General features: G+C 29.4%; 1 protein-coding gene across 1 annotated transcript; it reads left to right on the forward strand.

Annotated features, from left to right (window-relative positions):
• Positions 1-4,619: 4,619 nt before the first annotated feature.
• On the forward strand, positions 4,620-6,563 carry LOC133287040 (geraniol 8-hydroxylase-like). Its single transcript, XM_061484590.1, has 2 exons — positions 4,620-5,498; positions 5,958-6,563. The coding sequence occupies exons 1-2, from the start codon at positions 4,620-4,622 to the stop codon at positions 6,561-6,563; spliced, it is 1,485 nt and encodes a 494-aa protein (XP_061340574.1).
• Positions 6,564-13,147: the final 6,584 nt, after the last annotated feature.

A 13,147-nucleotide genomic window follows, 5' to 3' on the forward strand; every position in this document is an offset into this window, starting at 1 on the left:
TGGAGTGTCGGACAAAACACGTCGGAGTTTTTGAAGTGTCGGTGCTTCATAGGTGGCCATAGCCTATACGGCGGTGTAATAATTTAAAGATAAGGGTATTTTTATTCTAAAATGAATAAATATATTCAATCACATTATGATGTAATAATATATATTTGAATTGTTTTAATTATCCCTAATTAAAATGTGATTTTATATAATTTCCCCTTAATAATAAAAAAGATGTCACTTAATTTGAATTAAAATTATTTATTTCATTTAATTTGAATTGCTCAATGGAGACAAGGATTTGCATATTAGTCATTGTTCAACTTTAGTTGCTGAATTATGAGCGTCCTCAAAGATCTAGAAATTGCTTGGACGGGAGATTGGAGGCGCTGCGTATTAGAAAGTGATTCAAACTCTGTTATCAATTTACTCATCAGAAATGGAAGAACAGCTCGAGAGTCTTGCCTGGTGACTCGTATTCAAGCATAGTTGTAGAAAGATTGAGAGATTCACCTGGTTCATGTTTTAGAGAAAGTAATAGTTGAGGGGACCGGGTCTACAAGTACTTGCTAGATTATTCATGAGGAATAATTTTTGTATTTTTCTACCCCACCTCCTGGTATTTGACCTCTTTATTTGGCTGATTTTTCTTTGATTTGTAATTTTCACAAGATTGCTTTGAATTAATTTTCTCTTTGGTGTGTTTTTTTAATCCCGTTAGATTACCAAAAAATAAATAAATTTAAGAGTGTAATTTATTATAAAAATGTAAATTTGAATTAATTTAAAAAAATATCACATTTACAGCTTGGCTATTAGGTGTAAAAGGTAAAATAAAAAAGACATTAAGTATATATAATTTATTTATTTAAAGTCATATCAAATCTTGATAAATTTTATTATATTTTAAGGGTTTTTTAAATTTAAATCATTGAAATTTATGAGATTTTAAAAATTAAATCGTATAATTTATTTTAATATTATTAGATAAGAATTGGCTCATCTCTAATACTAGACAATTTGAAATTACATTTTAAATTATCACTGAGGTAAGTAATTTAGCTCTCTTTTTTTTATATAGGTAAGTAATTTAGCTTATACAATATCTCACATACAATTAAATAATTGTTTTTGTTTACATTCCAAACACACAAATGGTGATGCTTGTGATATTCCCTTACAATAAAATTCTCTTATGCGTATGTATCAAAAAAAAAAAAACTTCTCTTATATGTAAAATAATTATTAAGTGGCATACACCTCACGTATAAATTATAGATAAAAAAGAAAATCAACACGTGACATGAATCTATACTCATTAATTTAATTTTGATCGTTTGCGCAATTTTTTTATATACTTTATATAATTGTATATTATTAAATTATTTCATAACTTGATTTCAATGCTAAAAAATAAAGAAAGAATCAATTTACATAGTAAGTTAATTTTGTACTCATTATAAGTAATCGAATTTTGTATTTAACGATTTTTATAAAAAAAAAATTGGTAAACAAGATTTTAATTTATTAAATACTTAAATTATTGAAAACAATCAAGATTAGCATCTATTAACAAGTGTACAATTTATTAGACTCTGATATCATTAAAAAGTATAACTCTTTTTAACAATATGTCAATATATTAATATTGAGTACATAGTCTAAAAGATTCTCACACAATACAACAAAATTAAACAATTTAATTATTTGTTTTTGCCGATCACATGCATGCCTGTTGATTCATAAACTGCTGTTGACTCAAGAACCACGTGTGTATAAGCTTGTGAGTTTTTATTTCACTTAAAAGCTTAATTAATCATATTATTGGTGTGTGTGTTTTTTTTAACACAAGTGGGAATTGAATACATATAATATAACTTATCTAAATATCTTACCATTGTCATATGGTAATTTTCTTTTATTTAGTACTTTGAGTTTGGGCTCATGAATAATTATGGTTGCCTGTTAGGGTTTTCTAAATCCTATTTATATTTTCTTGTAAATCTAGTGACTTGTAACGAGTGACAGTAGAGGTAAATATAGTACAGACAATCTAGACATAGTTTACATTGGGTGAACCAGAATAAATCTCTATATCAAATCTCTCTTCTCTTTTCGTTTTTTGATTTGTGTGTGTATCGATTTTCAACAAACACTACACCAAAATAGTGGCTTTGAGTGTGTATAAGTGTTTGTACAGCTAAACTTACCTTGTGGTTTTAATGGAGTCTATCTTTATAACATCTTGGGCGCTGATGAGGACGGGGAGTGATCGCTGGTGCGAAAGGACACGGACAAGGAGCGGCTCCTGGCATGTTTCTAGCTTAAAGGGTACATGAATGAGTCGAATCAACACCCGAAAGAGAAAGATCCAGAAATTGTGCAGGTATGAGACTGTACAGTTGAGAATGACTTAAAAGATTTAATATGTACTACCTATAATAATAAGATGCATCTACTTTTTCGGTATCATGGAACGGAAGAACTCCATATATAGTCAAGCGTGCTTGACTTGGAGCAATTTTGGGATGGTGACCTCTTAGGAAATTTTCCTAGAAAACGTGTGAGTGAGGACAAAACATGCTGAAAAGGGGTATGTAACATCCGAGCATTGAGATAAATATGAGTGCCACTTGATTTATCTCTAATAACATTGCACACAATAGACTCATAATTTATGGGGAATTATTTTCTCATTTAACATGAGATAAAATAATTTTCAAACACATACATATTGAGTGGTGTCTCTTTTCTCTATTCTCTCATCTCTCTTATGCATGTGAGTGTAGAAAAATAAGTTTATCTCATGTTAAATGTTAAATGAGATAAACAATTCTCATTCATTTATGGAGTTGGTTTTTCTCATGTTGCATGAGAAAACAAAGCCTTCCTACATACATCATAAAAAGGTGTGTCACTCATTTTTTTGTTTTTTGTTTCTTTTAAATAGGTGGGTCCTATACTTGATGTATCTATGACATGATATTAGAATTTTCCTACAACATAAGATTTATTTTTCCCTTCATTTATATGGGTAAATATTTTTACTCTCATTTTCATTTCTTGTGGAATGAGTACCCTTTATAAATTGATTAGCACACTGACTCACTGGTAAGGTGTATCAATAGGGCTGGTAGTCTATTTCAATTATATATTTTTTTTGAGAATTTTAATTAAATTTTTAACTTAAGTAAATTATTTTACCAAACGAATTTACTTATAAATTTAGTTTTAAAATACCCTTTAAGCTAAGAAAATTATATAATGGCTAAATAGATTTAGTTTAATTTTTTAAAATTTTGATTTTTGAGTGGTTTTTAAACTAAAAAAAAAGTTAAACTGAACAAACTCTAAATAATTACATGCACTTTAACATGTCTCTTCAGTTAAAATAACAGAGTTTAAAGACCTGTTTGATTTCTATTTATAAACACATTTTTAAATTTATAAAAAAAAAACTTGTTTGAAAAGGCATTTTTTTTTTTTTTTTGTAAATGAAAAGGCATTTTTATGTTATGTGATGTACTACTCTAAAGTCTAAAGTAAAACGTAAAAAAAAAATTAGTATAAACACTTTTTATTAACTTTTTGCAATTATATGAACAGGCATTTGGGTTTTGTTGTTTTTGCATGATTGGTGTCAAATTGTTTTTTCTTTTTTTCTTTTGTTATAATGTCGATGCATGTAATTTGAAAATAACATAATCATCCTTAGGCTAAATTATAAGTCGGTGCATGTTAAGTCTATAAAATTATATTAATAGTTTAAAAGGTTTAGTGAATGCTTGAATGCGGAAATTAATTTAAGAGTGAGATGGATAATTTTTATTTTAATTTAAATTATTATTTATTTAGAAAATATCAAAGTGATCATAAATAAACTACAAATATAAAATATTTTAATTTATTATTATAAATATTTAAAATTGCCATGCGCAGCATGATGCAACTGAGTTTATTTATTTATTAATTTTGGTGGTAAAAGAATGGGCCAAAACCCAAAGCAATATATAATAGAGAGCCGAATAGAATATTGTAATTAAAAATTGAATATAATAGACTCCCTTAGCATTAATTGGAGGAGTCGTCCTCGATCTTCACTGTGGAGTCAACTAAAGTTGGCAAGCAAATCTAAAGTCGATTTCTTTTTTAAAAGATGTCATATTTATTTGTGCAATTCTTAGTTAAGTAATATTGTTATTTTAGAAAGAAAAAAATGTTTATCCTTTAAAATAACACGACTTATATTTTTTCACTCTCATTTCATAAAGAGATGAGATCCACACATTTATTTATTTTTTTGTCAACTCTATCTTATTTTATGTATCTCTTTCCCTCTTTTAGAATGAGACAACTTTAGATTGTTTAAAATGACACACGTTCTTCCATTCTACAAAAGATCAAACTCATCTGAGATCATCCTTCAACATCCACGTGAGGACATTCTAGAAGTTAATCAGCGGCTCCAAAAAATAAAAGAAGTAATCTTTTACAAGTAGGCATGTGCGTGAGCTAGTTTCTTGTGGAATGAGTATCCTTCATAAATTGATTACCACACTGACTCACTGGTAAGGTGTACCAATAGCCCTGGTAGTCTAATTCTGGATCTCACTCTCTTGTGGCACCCAGAAATGGAGTCAGTGAGTAGTTGTATACTGCTATTCCTGTTGATTTGCATAATTTCACTGCTTGTAAGAGGCAGATCAAAACCAAACCCAAAACATCCACCAGGTCCTTCCCCTCTTCCCATCATTGGAAACCTCATTGAACTAGGGAAAAAGCCACACCAATCTTTGGCCAAGCTAGCTATGATGCATGGCCCTGTAATGAAGTTAAAGCTAGGCCAAATAACCACAGTAGTAATCTCTTCAGCAGAAATGGCCAAAGAGGTGCTTCAAACCCATGACCAATTCTTCTCAAATCGATCCGTTCCCCACTCAGTAACAATTTGCAACCACGAACCCTATGGCCTGGCCTTCATGCCCGTGTCACCTCTTTGGCGAGAGTTAAGGAAAATATGCAGCACTGAATTGTTGTCACAAAAGACTCTTGATGGCAGCAAAGACCTCAGGCGTAAGATAGTTCAACAACTCATCAATGAAATCCAACAAAGCAGCCAAATCGGTGAAGCAGTAGAAATTGGCAAGTCAGTTTTCAAGACTACCATAAATTTATTGTCCAACACTATATTCTCACAGGACATGGTTCACTCTACAAGTAACGCATTCGATTTCAAGGATTTAGTGACCAATATCACAAAACTTGTTGGAACACCAAACTTGTCAGATTACTTTCCTGTGTTGAAGATGTTTGACCCACAGAGAATATTCAAGCACCAGTCAACCAACACCAACAAGGTGTTAACCATCTTCAATCGTTTGGTTAACCAAAGGATTATGCAGAGGTCCAGCACCGGTTTTGATGCCAGTAACGACATGTTAGCCGCTCTGCTCAACATTTGTCAAGAGAACAAGTTGATGAACAATACAGTCATTGAACATTTGTTTTTCGTAATCTCCTCTCTCCTCCTAATTCCTTTCTTCTTTCTTTTTTTTTTTTTTTTTTTTTGCATTTAATTGAAACGTCATGAGTTCGAATCCAGGAAACAGCTTCTTTGTAATTATGCAAGAGTAAGATTAGGTACAAGAATTTCTTCCCCCCACACTCGGGTTTAACGGGGAGTGATTTTTTACGTAGCTATAATGGTATATATTGTTGTCCTAGATATATTTTTTTAAAAAAATATTCCAATCGGTTCATGTTTCGCAACTAATCTGATTCGGGGCAGGTCGAGGATTAAGGCTTTATTGGAGAGATTTGAACACATACTCTCGTCCCCACCTACTTAGCTCCCATGTGACAACTGAGCTAATACCATTTGGTGTCCTAAATATATTTTATCAGCAATTCTGGTTTCAATATTACAACTGTTGAGATTCTTTTCTTACTAATAATTTTTTGTTGAGCAGGATTTGTTTATTGCGGGAACAGATACAACAACGTCAACATTAGAATGGGCAATGACTGAGTTACTCCATAACCCAAATGTCATGTTAAAAGCAAAACAAGAGCTTGACCAAACTATTGGCAAAGGCAAACTCATTGAAGAGTCAGACATAGCTAGACTCCCATATTTACAAGCAATAATTAAAGAAACCTTCCGCTTGCATCCGCCGGTACCATTTTTACTTCCACGAAAAGCTGCGAGAGATGTCAACATCAATGGTTACACCGTCCCAAAAGATGCTCAAGTGCTAATCAATGTGTGGAAAATTGGTAGGGATCCAAAGACATGGGATAGTCCAAATATATTTTTACCGGAAAGGTTTTTAGAGTCTAAGATTGATGTCAAAGGCCAACATTTCGAGCTTACACCTTTTGGTGGTGGTCGGAGAATATGTCCTGGCACACTGTTGGCTACGAGGATGTTGCTCTTGATGTTAGGCTCATTAATCAACTCTTTTGATTGGAAGCTTGAAGATGGTTTGGAATCAGAGAATATGGACATGGATGAAATATTTGGTATTACCTTACAAAAGGCTATACCATTGCGGGTTGTTCCCATCAAAATATGAAATTACCGTGGCATTGCATCCTTGCTACTTTTCTCATTGCTCGATCCCAGTTTGGTAGATTTTGTATTATGAATTACTTATATTGTGGTAGATTATGTATTTTGAATTATCTGAATGAATTGCTTACGTACCTTCTCATATATGAAAGTTGTATGAAATAATTTATAAACAAAAAGAGTTTATACGTAAAAAAATTTAATACTCAATTTACTAATATAAAAGTTATAATCCTAATAATATTTGCAAACATATTATTTATACGTTAATATGTAAATATATATTTTTGTTTTTAAAAAATTTGAAAGCTAAGTTTTTTTTTTTTTTGGTTTTTTTTTTTAAACAATATTTATTTATATAAAACTATGGGATTAGTGTTTCTCATATTGTATAAAATAATTTTATTTCCTACATGCAGATAAAATTTTTGGGGCCCATATTTTATTTTTCTCTCTTCTCTTCATGTGTCCCCACATATTTTTATGTGTGCAAGTGATAATTTTATCTCATACAACATGAGAAACATTAATCCCTAAAACTTTCTTAATAATATAGAAAGTTTCCATTATCATTCATATATATAAAGAGATTTTCAATTATATATATTTTTTGAGAATTTTAATTAAAATTTTAACTTATGTAAATTATTTTACCAAACGAATTTATTTATAAATTTAGTTTTAAAATACCATTAATTAAGCTAAGAAAATTATATAATGGCTAAATAGATATAGTTTAATTTTTTAAAATTTTGATTTTTAAGTGGTTTTTAAACTAAAAAAAAAAAGTTAAACTGAACAAACTCTAAATAATTACATGCACTTTGACATGTCTCTTCAGTTAAAATAACAGAGTTTAAAGACCTGTTTGATTTCTATTTCTAAACACATTTTTAAATTCATTAAAAAAAACTTGTTTGAAAAGGCATTTTTATGTTATGTGGTGTACTACTCTAAAGTAAACCGTAAAAATAAATTTAGTATAAACATTTTTTGTTAACTCTTTGCAATGATATGAACAGGCATTTGGGTTTTGTTGCTTTTGCATGATTGGTGTCAAACTGTTATTTCTTTTTTGCTTTTGTTATAATGTTGATGCATGTAATTTCAAAATAACATAAGTGTCATCCCCAGGCTAAATTATAAGTCGGTGCATGTTAAGCCTATAAAATTAGGAGAAAGATCCGTTTACAGATTTTTTTTACAAATTACTCTAAGTATGTCCGGTCATACATTCTTGATTGAAGTATGACCGGTCATACTTAATATAGTTTGTAAATAAAAAATTTGTAAATATAACCTTCACCATAAAATTATGTTAATAGTTTAAAAGGTTTAATGAATGTTTGAATGTGGAAATTAATTTTAAGAGTGAGACGAATATTTTTTATTTTAATTTAAATTATTATTTATTTAGAAAATATCAAAGTGATAAATAAAATACAAAGTATAAAATATTTCAATTTATTAATATAAATAGGAAAATCAGTTTGTCATGTCGTAAGAATGAATTTTTGGTCCTGTAACTATTTTTTAACTATATACTTCCGAGAATGCATAATTAAAATATTAAAATTGCCGATATAGAGAAGAGAAAAAAAAAATAACTTTAATATTTTAATTATATACTCTCAAAAGTATATAGTTAAAAATTATTGCAGAATATTCTATAATAAGAGATCTGATTCACCCCTATAAATATTGGGTTCCCTTTTTGTCATTTGACATGATAATAGCACTTTCCTACACACATAAATCAAGTGTGGGTCTCACGCTTAAAAAAAAAAGTCAAACTAAAATCAGGATACGACGCCGTATCCTTGTTGCAGGAATGAACAGTGTCATTCCTGCAACATGATTCTTATATTTCCGGTAAATATTATAAAATTGCCATGCGCATCATGATGCAACTGAGTTTATTTATTAATTTTGGTGGTAAAAGATTGGACCGAAACCCAAAGCAATATATAATAGAGAGCCGAATAGAATATTCTAATTAAAAATTGAATATAATAGACTCCCTTAGCATTAATTGGAGGAGTTGTCCTCGATCTTCACTGTGGAGTCAACTAAAGTTGGCAAGCAAATACCAAAGGATTTTATTCTCTCGATGGTTTTCAAGCGGGCCTGACTCGATTTCTTTTTTAAAAAATGTCATATTTATTTGTGCAATTCTTAGTTAATTAATATTGGTACTACCTATGCACGCAAAACAATTAGTATAGAAATGAAATAAAAATGAAAATGAAGATTTAAATGGGAAGAAGATTTATCTTTTATAGAAAAAAGATGTACCCAAATAGGTACATCCGATTTACAGAAGAAAATTTCAAAGAAGCAATCCTTTGGTACTACCGATGCATGGTGCATCGGTCCAAAAAGGATAAAACAATTAGGATAGAAATGAAATAAAAATGAAAATGAAGGTTTAAATGGGAAGAAGATTTACCTTTTATAGAAAAAAGATGTACCCAAATGGTACATCCGATCTACAGAAGAAAATTTCCTCATTTGAGAACATCCTTCAACATCCACGTGAGGACATTCTAGAGTTCATCAGCTGCTCCAAAACATAAAAGAATTAATCTTTTACAAGTAGGCATGTGCGTGAGCTAGTTCTAGTGAAATGATGAATTAAGGTTCGTTTATTTGTATTTTTTTTTATAAAAATCACTTTCACCCCTTATTTACATTATATATTACTTAAGCTTTGTGATTTTAAAGCTATCATTTAAACCCATTATCGTCATAGAAGTATATCACTTGATTTCAAATTGTCACTTAGACTTATTAGTTATTACGGTTACAAAAATATATAATTTAGGTTCATTGTGGTTTTATATGTATATAAATTTTTTAATTAGAGATTAAATTAAATATTTCACCCAAAAAATTATATTAAAAACCATCTAAAATAATTTATTTAAAAATTAACCAAAAAATTAATATCTATAAGACCAGAAGAGTTCAAAGCCATACACTGATATAACTATAATGAGTGTATGTGATAGGTTGAAAACACATTGAATTAAGTGATATACTCATGTAATCACAATAAATTTCATTGATAAGTTTGAAATTAATTATAGGAGATTATATGATATATTATGTAATCACAAGGGGTGAAAGTGAAACTTGTCCTTTTATATTTTAAGACAATTCTTTTCTTCATAAATTATAAAAGATAAAAGTATATGGAGTCACTTAAGCTTACATTTTTTGTAAATAATTTTTTTTTAATTTTTTTTTTGGTATGCTAATTTTTTTTAATTTTAATTTCATTATAATTCATTTCTAAATTTTAATTTTAATTTCAATAAATCTTTCGGTTAATTAGCTGTTAACTCATTAATAATTAATAAATCCTAACATTTTATTAAATTATTATCACAAAAAACTTTTTGTTAATTAAAATTTAACTTTAATGTTCACTTTTTGCAAACATTTCTATTCTAACTTAGGGGCATTTTGTATGTCCATTGTGTCATTTCTTCCTGTCACTATTACCACTCGTAATTTTTGTCCTCCCTCTTCTCATTCTTTTCTTTAAGCTAGCCAATCTTTTAGCAAGGATTCCTTGTTAAGGGCTCCTTTGGATGCTTTTTCTCTCTAGGAAGTTTTTAAAAAAAATAAAAGTATCTTTCAGAAGAAAAGTTAAAATGAGATTTTTTAAAAGTCAAGATTTAATTTTTTTTACTTTTGAAAAATGATAAGATATTATGCCTATTTTTTTCCATGCCTATTCAACTTACTCTTTTCGGACACAATTAGATCAGAAATATCAAGAAGAGCGAGAAAATATGAAGATTAATTAAGATTTTAATATATTAATGGTATTAAAAAGGAGTAGATAGAATAAACATGAAAAAGGTAGGTGATATTATCCTATCCCTTTGAAAAAAAGAACCGAAATATTGCTTTTTATTTTAAATTTTTTTCTAGATACTAAAATATGCTTAAAAAGTTAATGTATAATTTTTTTAAGCTCATTTAAATGGATCTTAAGCATTCTTGAAATTGGTATGAGTATGTCTACTGTAGAATTTATGATCTCAAACCGGTATATTTTCTCTATAAACCTCAACTAAGCCATACATATATAGTCAGAGACTTACTCAACATCTTTTATATTTGCAGACTATCTTATAGGAAAACTAAGTACCTAAGTAACCTTAGATATTTGAAGTGTAATATATGTCCTCACCTTGAGTCTCTAAGCTATTCACAAATTAAACATGTCTAACTTTTCATTGTCACTCAAATCATCTTGTATAGTCTACCAACCGACTCACGACGAAATGCTATCTCTACTTCAATTGGTATAGCACTCAAATTAACATCATCCACTTGCTTAGAAATAACATACATTGTTGGAATATATATATATATATATATATATATATATATATATATATATATATATAAATTGTGTAGACACTCTATTGGTTATGAATAAGAAGTTTGGTAATGAAAGGGTGTGTCTTTTCGTCGACAAACAGATGTATCTTTTCATCCTAAAGGATGTGTTGTTTCATCCGAACGGATGTGTTGTTTCATCTGAACGGATGTGTTGTTTCATCTGAACGGATGTGTTGTTTCATCCGAACAGAAGTGTTGTTTCATCCTAATGGATGTGTTGTTTCATCCTAACAAACATGTTGTTTCATCCTTGAATGGGTGTCTTTTCGTGTTGAATGAATGTGTCTTTTCGTGTCCAACAGATGTGTTGTTTCGTCGTCGAATAGGTGCCTTCTGAAACGTGACCGGTCAGTGTCTATAAATAGACACTGACACCTTCATAAAACGAATCCAATTTTCTGCACTGAAACTCTGCCGGAATTTTTCTCCTTCCGGTTTTGCATATTCCTTTTCATACTCCGGTGTGACTTCCTCTGGCATATTGTTGTGTTCGTTTGGGCTGTTAATTGGTAGTGCCGCCATTCTTCAGACGAAATCCGTTCTATCCTGGGAGACAAGTGTCCATCAACCTTGGGCATCAGTGAGGGGACAAATTGTCTTAAGGAGACACGTTCTGTGAGCTCGGATTTTATTCCTCTGATACTGCATTTTTCATTCTTCTGATTCTGTCTGTTTCATACATATCAAGTAAGTCTGTTTTTTAATATTTTTAATTGCACTGTGACAATTCTGATCATCTACTCCCTTCTGGTTTATTCATGGGTTCAAGCCTCTTAGTGATTTAATATCACCCACTGTCTTCAATAACATACACATGTCTATGATTAGTATTGAAAATTAAAGTGTGAGTGAATGTATGGTGTTAAATTTATTTATTGTGAGTTATCACTTAGCTCTCATTGATTTGTAAATGATAGTTTTCTTTATTTTGAGCTTCAGTGGTATCAGAGTCAAGAATTGATTGACTTGTGTCAACTAAGTAATTGACTAGGCTTCATTGATTTGTAAATGATAGTTTTCTTTATTTTGAGCTTTAGTGGTATCAGAGTCAAGAATTGATTGACTTGTGTCAACTAAGTAATTGACTAGGCTTAGTATTTGGAGATGATGCATGGTATTTGGGTTTGTAGATTGCACTAAAGCCATATTGTGGAATTAAGACTAGCCTAGTTTTAGTTGATAATCCCATAAATACTCGAAAAATGGAGTGTTGAAAGTTGTTAAGGTTCCCACTCGAGGGAAAAATTGTTGAAAATTCAAGTTAGTGATAAAGTTTCGAATCATGAAGAAATGAGTCAAATATGAAACATAAATGAAAAGATCTATAAATATAAAGTTTAAGATTTTAAATTAAAATATGACGCTAAATTCACTTATTATAAGTTATCCCATAACTCATTATTTACGGACGATAATATTCTCTTTTTTGATTTGCATGACCTTTAGAATGATCAACTAAAGTATTAAACAATTCTTGATCAATAGGTATAGTTTTATCAATAACTTTCATAAGATCTAACTAATACTCGGAATATACCTTCAATATTTTCTTCCCTTTTGCCTTCATTTTCATAGAAATTTCAAGACATGCCTTTCAATGTCATACCCTTTAGCTACTTTAAATCTTCATTATCATATGTATGACACACGGCAACACAGTTTTTATTACCAAAAAAAAAATTTAGTTATGCGTCTCATTAACATCGTTAATATTATTAAAAAAGTTATGTCTTTCTTTTATTATTATCACTACTTAAACTCTTTAAAGTATATTTATATATATTGTCTAAGACTTTAATATTTCTACAGTGAATACATATAAGTTATCTATATTTAATACCAAAATGATGTGATTTTGCATTGAAAGATTAAAAAATTATAATAATAAAGACTATTATAACCTTGAAATAAATTATAATTACAAAAATACCTTAATTTTTGTTCCAAAATAATATAATTTTGGACCCAATACAAATAACTTATCTGCATTTATTGCAGAAAAGACGAATCCATTGTTTAAATAGGAATAATGATGGAACAAAGACATAAAATACTAACGATATTAAGAAGGGATATAGATATTTTTAACCATATTACTGATTAAAAAAAGGTTTAAAAGACATCTTTAATTCTAAAACCTTAGAAGTATGGGTTTGGTATTTGTCATTT

This window comes from Gastrolobium bilobum, unplaced genomic scaffold (genome assembly GCF_033153095.1).
Source record: "Gastrolobium bilobum isolate Gb01-03AN ecotype WA unplaced genomic scaffold, APGP_CSIRO_Gbil_v1 utg1487, whole genome shotgun sequence".
In the NCBI taxonomy this organism is placed as follows: domain Eukaryota; kingdom Viridiplantae; phylum Streptophyta; class Magnoliopsida; order Fabales; family Fabaceae; genus Gastrolobium; species Gastrolobium bilobum.

Coding starts and splice junctions, on each gene's coding strand:
- LOC133287040 (XM_061484590.1), top strand. CDS start 4,620: ATGGAGTCAGTGAGTAGTTGTATACTGCTATTCCTGTTGATTTGCATA. Junction 5,499..5,957: donor TCATTGAACATTTGTTTTTC/GTAATCTCCTCT, acceptor TTTGTTGAGCAG/GATTTGTTTATTGCGGGAAC.